The 9,383-nt window shown below is 40.7% G+C and overlaps 2 protein-coding genes across 5 annotated transcripts in view; one reads left to right on the top strand and one right to left on the bottom strand.

The window, feature by feature from the left end:
- poc5 (POC5 centriolar protein homolog (Chlamydomonas)) overlaps positions 1-2,837 on the top strand; it is a 19,730-nt gene extending 16,893 nt beyond the window's left edge. Inside the window, exons 10-13 of the mRNA XM_015042181.1 lie at positions 517-650; positions 1,238-1,339; positions 1,999-2,169; positions 2,267-2,837. Of these exons, the coding sequence (XP_014897667.1) occupies positions 517-650; positions 1,238-1,339; positions 1,999-2,169; positions 2,267-2,401 (542 nt within the window). The 3' untranslated portion in view covers positions 2,402-2,837. The remainder of the gene's footprint in view (positions 1-516; positions 651-1,237; positions 1,340-1,998; positions 2,170-2,266) is intronic.
- On the bottom strand, positions 2,666-8,991 carry ankdd1b (ankyrin repeat and death domain containing 1B). Of its 4 annotated transcripts, none has more exons than XM_015042178.1 (15): positions 8,506-8,991; positions 8,033-8,133; positions 7,808-7,906; positions 7,618-7,716; positions 7,364-7,468; positions 6,528-6,629; positions 6,270-6,368; positions 5,877-5,975; positions 5,661-5,759; positions 5,433-5,531; positions 4,789-4,887; positions 4,520-4,615; positions 3,919-4,120; positions 3,018-3,149; positions 2,666-2,938 (listed from the first exon to the last, which is right to left on the bottom strand). In XM_015042178.1, exons 1-15 carry the CDS (start codon positions 8,666-8,668, stop codon positions 2,886-2,888), a joined length of 1,647 nt encoding a protein of 548 aa, XP_014897664.1. In that variant the 5' UTR covers positions 8,669-8,991; the 3' UTR covers positions 2,666-2,885. The 4 variants fall into 4 exon arrangements, with proteins under 4 accessions (XP_014897664.1, XP_014897665.1, XP_014897662.1 ...); XM_015042179.1 differs by having other exon boundaries at positions 5,433-5,528; XM_015042176.1 differs by having other exon boundaries at positions 2,666-3,149.
- Positions 8,992-9,383: the final 392 nt, after the last annotated feature.

Here is a 9,383-nt window from a genome sequence, read left to right as displayed (position 1 = left end):
TCCCGTTTGAAATGATAAATTGCAAATATAAGTTAGTGGTTTAGAGATTCCTTTAATTACTATTTTAATTGTTTGTCACTTGATGTGACTACACAATATCACTTTACCTCAGGGACTCAATCCAGAATCTCTATATGTTTTCATCCTGTTAGTTCAATATTTCAAAACGTTGGCACCATGCTGTAACAAAAATGATCAGGATTTACCAAATTGAGCAGCCATCCTGCTGAAGCGGCTGGAGGAGGGTTTCATTATTATCAGCTTGTTGTAGCATGTTCCTTTGCTCATCCATCTGGCCTCGGCTTTAATGAGTTTTGCTCGCCGTTATCTTACTGTCAGCGCAGGCTGCTAATGTAATACTCTGTCCTGATTCTTCATAGTCTTGTCAACAATGTGCCACTTTTGCCAACTGAATAGGCACATGGAATAATTAGGCTCTATTAGTCCTGCACGGGTGTTTGAATTTTTATGTATATGTTTATTTAGTGGTAACGTTACCTTCTGTTTTTCTCGTAGATCCTTCGCCTGGCCAGGACGAGCGCGGATCAGCTACGTTGCCTAAGCATCAGCCGTTTCCCACTACCTCGAAAAGGTTTAGTCCAGTCCACTTTGACCGCCTTGAGCCTACACAAAGGGAAGCTGATGATATGGTGAGAGACTGACAATGTACTGGGCTAGCTTTATTTTCCTTTTCTCATTTTGTTTACACCTTTGTAAGTTTTTGCATTTATGAGTTGGTTTATGTTTTCATTTTCTTGTTCTTAGATTAGCCAGTGTGCACCAATTTTAACCTCTTCTAGGTTTTCACGCGAACAATGTGCTTGTCATTTCACTATAGATATTCATTTACACTACAGTCACTTGTGTGAAATATATGGAGACAAAGCAGTGGGAAACTGAAATGAAAGAAAAGTAATGAGTGTTTTTTATTTATTTATTTTTTATTTATTTTACAAATACAAATATAAAATGATGAGAGCAAAACTGAACTGTTTGGCTGGCTTGAAAAAAATCCACATCACCCATCGCCACAATGTTAGTACATGGTGGTGGCAGCATCATGCTGTGGGTCTGTTTTGTCCACCAGGAATATTGAGGCCCTTTCAGAGCTAGTGGAGCTAAACACAGGGAATTCCTGGAAGACGGCACGTAAAGTTTGTACTAGTTTGTGTTGGTCTTTGACATTTTCTTTTTCTTTGTGATCCCAAACAATTAGCATATTCTGTATTTCCAATAGGTTGGCCCCAGAGTCTCCATCTCTCAGGAGGAGATGCTTCCGTCCACCACAGTTTTGCACAGCTCTCTGCCACTAGGGGGCATCGCGAGCACCCACAAACAGGTTAGCGGAAAAATGATCGTGGTCAAGGGGACCTGAGGTTTTAGGGAAGTCCACTTTCACATCAGTGTAGAATCAGAGTTCAGTCTGGACAGTATGACATTTATGTCGGTGTTTTTCCAGGTCTGGATAAGTATGGAAAAGTGAAATAAGTATTTATGTTTCCAGACTTTATTCCCTTTGGCTAAATGTTGTATACTTCTGTTTGGCGTTCTTTGCGTTTTTCTTTTGCCCTTCCTCCTTTGGTTCTTTTCCTAACATTCTTCCCTCATTTCTCCATCTTATTTTGTTCTGTCCTTCCTTTCTTTTCTTGTGTCCTCTTTTTCTTGTGCTTTTCTTTCTTCCTTTCTTTCTTTCCTGGTTGTCATTCTTGCATTCTTTCTTTCTTTGCTTTCTTCAAGTCTCTGTTTTTTCCAGTTCCACATTTAGGGACTGAGCTGTGTGGTACACACACTGAACCATTCTATATTTTAAAATGGCTGTGAAGGACTAAGAAGTCTGGGGAAGTCAAAAATGTTCAAAGATGTATGGGAATAGAACATATAATTAAGCAAATATAGCTAAACTTTCCTGCCAACTTTTACTGGCAGTCTCTCTCTTTGTTACATCCGTAAAAATGCTTTTTTTCTTCTAAATGCAGCTGTGTTATCGTGTTCTTTCAGTCTGCTGCTCGGATTTTGACGGCAGGTCAACAGAAACCCTCAAAGACCGTGACGGCTCGCATCACTGCGCGAGCCGATGTCGGTAAGGTCCCACACGGCGGTCTTCAGGTGACGGGAGTAGCTCCACCAATGAGCTCTGTCGTAGTAGAACGCCATCATCCTATTACGCAGGTATGACAGGTGGTGGAGATCTGCCCTTCATGGTGTACACTAAGTCTAGCCTCCAGCTGTCTGAAGCTGTAAAATGTCTCTCTCTCGGTTCTTCCAGCTGACGGTCGGACAGGCGATCGCTTCGAAGTTTCCTCGGCCGTTCCAGCAGAGCCACACGTCCGCTGCAGGCAGAGCGTCATCGCGAACACACACCAGCACATGCAGCGTCCACTCAATCAAGGAAGTGGAATGACCACCCCCTAGTGCATTAAATTTAGTGATAGCATTTAATTTATTTTATGCAAAAATCCTCATTTGTCTTTTAAACATTCATGTGAAGTTTGATATCCTACAACAGATTTACCTCTGTGTTGTTGTTTGTTGTTTTTTTTTGTTTTGTTTTTTTTAGTTGGCTTTCATTTATGTAAAGGCATAGCAGATAGAGTAGTAGAAATGTCTACTTATTATTTACAGTTTAGGGCTATAAATTGACCTTTACCTCATGTCAGATATTTGCTTTTAAATTATGCACATTATGAACGTGGATTTTATTGCATAAAATCATTTTTGTGCATCCATTCATGATTTAGAAACAATCTAGCAGCAATGGTTGCTTACTTTCTCAATGCAAAGCCATATTTTACTGATCAGCAGCACGTTGCTATTTTCTAAATAAATGCTTTTACCACTAACTTATTACAGAAATCCATGGTTGATAATTAAGCAGACAAAACTGATCATGAAATGCAGCAACTCTTGCCGGTGTTCTCTGCGTCCGTCCGAATCTTATCTGCAAGACGAAATGACATTTGATTGAACACTGTACACCGGGACAGAGCGATGTTTGCATGCATGTCGGTTGAAGGTACCAGCAGCCTTCCTGTTCCCAGTGAGGATGAGTTCCTGGTAGAGTTGCTTGGAAGGATTGGTCTGAGCGAGCTCCTCCCTGTGGAGCCAGATCAGCAGCATCCTGTGGCCGTGCTCTCTGTAGCTGCGCTGACCTGGGAGCCAAACAAACACAACGGCGTAGAGTCAGGAAAAGCAGGTCGACCCGTCAAGACGTTTTGAAGCGAGAGCCGCGAGTTCAACGGGGAGGTGTTTTGATTACAGGGTTCCTGTGTCGTCTGGCATTTGAGTAAGTAGGAGAAATAAGCGTTAATATTCATATGGGCTGAGGTTTATACAGCACTTTCCTAGTCAAGCTAGCCACTAGCCATTCACCCAGCTGCACTCAAACACAATGACATGCAGATCAGTACTCAACCAGGGCTTAAAATGCCTTGTGTCAAATTCTTCGTTCGCCCGTCCATAAATCTGTCAAATCATGCTTTTCTGCCTGTTATCTTTCTACTTTCAGTGCATCTCACTATAAATCCCTTCATCTTACGTCTGACCTCTGACTATAACCTCCGCCCTGTTTGATCAGTTCATCTGTTGCTCATCCATCTGTCCACATATCCTGGTTTTTTCATCCTTTTATCCAACCAGCTGTCAGTCATTCACTCAGTTCTTTACATTCTGAGGGGTTTTTTTTCTGCTCCTTTAAAGTCTGACTTGGAAACATTAGACAAGTTTTAGTTTAGAATATTTTCTACTTCTATTTAAAGATTAGCACTCTGGCTACCAGTCTGGAAAAGTATGGAATTATGATGTGTAAAAATGCATAGGACTCCTTTTACAGTCTACGTCCTGTGACTTGAACTTGAACAGTGATTATCAGTGAAAACTGATTTGAGTTTTTAAAGTCCTGTGTGTTGGTTTTTGTGCCACCTGTCCACTGATCCTCAATAGCCGCCACTTGCTCCTTGGTGAAGGCCCAGTTCTCTGCCAGCCTTTTCCAGTCTCCGGGTTTCAGGAGCTCGTACGCCAGGCGCCAGGCAGCAGAACGGAGCTGCTTGGTTTCGTTCCGGTGGTCAAGTTTAAACGTTAGCGGATGCTCGCTGTGAACGCTTTCATTGAGCTCAGGGTTGGCCTGAAAGGGCAATTAAATCATATCAGAGGGCTGATAAAGGCCATCGGTCCCTGAAAACACAGCGCTATGGAGAGAGGTTATTGGCAAAGCACCAAAACAAATGATTAGCAATATGAATGTCAGAGCTAAGCATGTCTGCAATCATCATTCACTAATCATGTTAGTGAATCATGCATATCTTTAATTACATTTTTGGTAAATTGCCTGTCAAATGTTTCTTTTTTTTTCACATGGGATCCTTTAATGTTATTAGAGGGAACACAGCTAATTGAGCATGTGTTGGTGCCAAATAAATCATTTCTGATTAATTTGAAGCCCTGAAGACGGCATGGAGCTCATATAAATGCTACAACCGCATCAGCTAACATGCATATTTGGATTTTTTTTTTTCCCTCTCACCTTTCTCCAGCTGTAGTATCGTTCTGCTTTAATGATCATGTCCACAATGATTACCTCGTTTGCTCTGGCTGCCACACCCAGAGCAGTTTTACCCTGCTACTCCAGATCCGGCACAGAAAAGGAGATTGATAAAGCAAAGCAGAATAACAACATGAGTTGTGTCATTTCTGACACAATTTTCTTTATTTTGCTTGTGCTGTGACATGAATGCATTATACGTCAGACTGTCTTGAGGTGATTTTGTGTTGAAACCATGTGTGTATTCTCACTCTGTCCCGGATTTGTAGATCCACACCAGATTTTAGCAGCATTTCCACGACTTCAGTCCTGCCGAGCTCCGCCGAGAGATGCAGCGCGGTCTGGAGTCTCTAACAGGACATGAGGCGTCTTAACAGGGTTCATACATACTTTGTCTGGATAACTCAAGTATTTTCAAAGTCCAGATACAGAAGATTGCATAGAAAAAAAAATATATATATATATATATATATATATATATATATATATATATATATATATATATATATATTTCACTTCATTCTCCGTTAGCTCAAATAAATGTTGCATCTATTAGTGTTATTTTACTTTTTTGTCATTCTTTTTATTATTTCAATCCTCTCTCCCTTATTTTTTGCTTCTTCTTGTTTCCCTTCCATTTTTTTTATCCCTTTCTCATTTCCCTTCCTGCTTTAATTTCTAATATTCCTCTTAACTTTTCCATCCTTACTGACCAGCACTTTTCTGAATTTTTTAATTTTCTCCTTCTGTACTTTTCTTTCATCTGTCTACTTCTACTTCCTTCCCTCAAACCTACAGAAAAATTCCCCAAAAGAAGAAAATTATATCTAATAATTAATGTGGGAAAGTTTGTGACCTGACGCGCTGCTGTTTCTCTGTGTGAGGTTGATCCTACCTTGTCGGCTACGTTGATGTTGCAGCCTGCTGCTACAAGAGAATGGATAACAGGGATGTGACCGTTCTTCACTGCCAGGTGGAGAGGAGCCTCCAGCTGCTTGGAGCAAACACATTTATTTATATTACCACTCCCCCCCCCAAATAAATAATAATTCAAGGTAAGACACACCAATGCTGAGAAGGACGAAGGAAATGTACCGCTCCCAGCTGGCTTGTGTTTCCTCACCTGGTTTTGAACATCTGTATGGGCGTTGTACTCTAAAAGGAGTTGGACAAGAGACAAGTCTCCGCTTTCCGAGACCACATGGAGAGCGCTGCGTTTGGCCTGCAAAGAACAGGAGTTCGGACTTATTGGCAGGTTTTAGGCAGCTTTGTAAACAGTATAAGTAAATGAATGGCAGCAGAATATGAATCATTCTTCTGATCTGAGATCGGTCGGTACCACTGTGAGGATGTTGGGGTCACAGCCGGCGTCCAGCAGGGCCAGGACGCATTCTTCCTGACTGTTATCTGCCGCCTGGTACAAAGCTGTCTCACCGTCCTGCAACACAGGAGCAAAGATAAACCAACTAGTTATTTAGCATAATATGCTTATAAAAACAACCTCAAATCAGAAATTATTCATTGAATCAACTCGGACAGGCTATTATGCAATTATGAACCATGAAATTACATGACAGCCCAGAGGTCAGAATTCAAGTTGATGCTAGATCACAGCATGTGGTTGCTGTAACACAACTGAGTTTCGTCGGTCTTGATTAAACCCAAGTAGAACCAACAGTGGATTATCCACAAAAACCAAGAAAAGAAGAGAACGGTAACTCTGATTGTCTACCATATTGACTTCATCCCGAGTATCAAAGCTCTGCAGCAGCAGCTGGACGGCGTCCAAGTGGCCGTTCCTGGCAGCTAAGTGCAGGGGCGTGTCCCCTCTCTGCCAGAAGGAGGGGAGGGAAACAGCAACACATCAAAGAGGGTTTGACTTTGAGCTTCTTTGCAGGTGTGACACAGAGACACGCATGAGCATAAACAGCCCGAGTGATACTAGGAACAAGATGCATCAACATCCTGCGGGTGGCTCAGACGCACAGACCTTGTTGGGCTTCATTGTGGCCATGTTGTATGGCTCCATCAGCATTTTTAACATTTCAATGCTCCCATGTTCTGCTGCCAATGCAAATGGAAGATGTCCTGACTGGAATACAGAGGGAAAAAATGGAGGTGAGAACAGCAACACACAATGAATCTAAAAATTTTTTTAAAAAATCCACAACCTTATTTCAAATAACACTGACTGAGGACGATAAGGTAAATCATTCTTTTTGGTGTGTATTAAACTTTTCATATGTTCTGCATAATTCAACTGAGAACAAAAGCTTTTGAAAGTAAAACATGATCACTTTGCTGCATAAATGTGCACAGCCTGACATTTGATGCAGTTTTATCCCTCATTATTCACTGGTAGGAATCTTTCTCCAGAACTTGACGTTTTGATATCTATCCACTTTTCCCTCCTCCAAATCTCCATGATTATGCGTGACATCACCTTGATGGTATTTATAGCTGTCATAAATTCATTCACTGAAACTCCCCAGTTCCATCTTAAGAAAAGTAACATTACTATGTTCCTTTCACCGCCACGTCTCACTGTGGGTAAGGAGCTCTTTTGATTATGTTCAGACTTGACCTTGATGATCGTAAAGTTTGGTTGTCTTTGAAGTGAAAGGCTTCCATGTTGCAGTCTTACACATTAGCGAAATGATGCAAATGTTAAGAGAACTAGTAGGAAAAATAAATTGTATTTCAGGTTCATCAGACTCACTAACTGATGCAGATGTAAATTTAGAACTAAATGATTCTTCATGTTCCAGATGCACTTTATAAATATGCTGTGTTTCATAATGATCTATTTTCTAATAAAACATATACCTGGTCCTCCTTGTTTAATTCTTTCATCTGCATATCATTGATAATATACTCTACAATTTCAGTGTGGTTGTTGATGGCAGCGCATTGCATGATGTTCAGCCCTTCCTGAAGAAGAAGAAAAAAATCTGTGAGTAGCTAGTTTTTACAAAATCTACACACCTCACCTGTCTTATTGCTATCCTCTGCGTTAAATTAGGTACATGTGTGTATTCTGTGTAAGTCAAAGAATCTCATCATGTATTTTTTTTTTTTACCTCATTTTCAACCTTCTGCTCAGCCCCAGCCTGCACCAGTAATTTCAGGATCTCCAAGCTGCCAAACCAGGCAGCTAGATGAATGGGTGCCATGCCATACTGCCATAACCAGAACACAAAACTATACTTAGATATGTAACCTATTGTTCTTTTTTTTTTTTTTTTTTTTAAAACTTTCCAACCATCTCACCTTGTCCTTTTGGTCCACTTTGACCCTGCGCTGCAGAAGGAACTGAGTTGCTTCTTTGTTTTTGCCTGCTACTGCGTAGTGAAGGGCTGTCCTGTTGTGCTGTTTTTGCAGTTACAGATCACGTTAGCGCTTCGTCGTGGAAAGTTTCTGCCAAACGCTTATTCTTGACGATACTTTATGTATGCCCTTCAAAAATCAAAAAAGGCAAGCACTTTTTCTACCCACCACGTTCTTGGCGTTGACGTTCAGACTTTTTCCAAGATGCTTCAAGGTTTTCACATCATTCCTCTTTGCTGCTTCCATGAACTGCTTCTCGGTGTCGAGTACTGCTCAACACAACAGGGGATTTCACACAAACTGCATGTTATTTCACCACAAACTTGTCAACCAGCAGAAAGTCATCCTGTTCCTTGTCCTTAACTTCAGATAAATACAATTGACAATTTATAAAAGGAAATTTAATGAAAAGGCAAATGTCCATCTGTGCTGCTTCTGTTAAAGGTTTGCCCAGGATCTTCTGATCAAATCCCCTCACCAACATATGTTCGAGCATCCAGAACACACAATGTTACGAAAGCACGTCCACGGTCGTGTTTTGAGAGACATTTGATTTAAAATTGAATGAATACTGTTAAGGCTGTGTTGGCTCTCACATCTTTTAATTTTCCAGTTTTTCTGCTTGCTGTCGCAATACTCACACATCTCCTTGGTGTCAAAACTCTCATCATCAGTCTCTCTGTCCGAGTGCTTTCTCGGTCCCCTGAAATTATCCCGTTGCATCCACTTTGGGAGGTCCAGCTTTTCCTTCTTGGGACAATTATCCTTTATTTTCGTCCTCACAGACAAAACCCTTCTCTCCATTTTAACTTAATATGAATAAGTTCTTTGTAAAAGGTCAGGCAAACCGTTTTACTCAGCTTCGCAGTCTGAAGAGAAACAGCAGGACGTTAAATGGAAGCGTTCACTTGTTTCCTAAAGGTTGATCCATGTTTGCTTTCGCTGCTCACACCCACAAAAAGTCAGCTGATAATGTTTAACATTATCTGCCTCAGCTGTGTATGTGACTAACGGGTGGCAGAACCACAGTATTTACCTTTCACTAAAAGACATAACAATGTAATGCTGAGCATTTTGTTGACTTTAGTGCAGGATTTACACAGATCAACTAAATGCCCATTTTCATGTTATTTAGGCTGATATGTCAGTTTCAATAAATGAAAATATTGACATTTATTTCAGTGATTCTATTCAAAAAGCAAAATAACACAGAATCATTAAACATTAAAAAAGTGATCTTTTTTTAAGGACTGCTATTTCCATTAGTAATAACTCCAGCTTACAGCAGACAACACATCCAAATGCAAGCCTACGCTTGTAAACGAGCAGCACTACTGTCTTTTTTTTCTTGTTGACCCCAAAAGAAAAAAAATCTTAGAATGTTGCATCTGTTTTAAAGGCACCAAGATACAAGGAAAGTGATATTTGTAGTCCAGGTCCAGGATAAATATGAAGCTCCAAGCCCTGCTCCAGTCCATGACTCGAGATTCTTCCCTCAAGCTATTGAGCGATCTTCACC

Source organism: Poecilia latipinna, unplaced genomic scaffold (assembly GCF_001443285.1).
Source record: "Poecilia latipinna isolate Pla-1442-1.1 unplaced genomic scaffold, P_latipinna-1.0 Scaffold580, whole genome shotgun sequence".
In the NCBI taxonomy this organism is placed as follows: Eukaryota; Metazoa; Chordata; class Actinopteri; order Cyprinodontiformes; family Poeciliidae; genus Poecilia; species Poecilia latipinna.
This window is presented reverse-complemented; position numbering and strand designations above follow the sequence as displayed.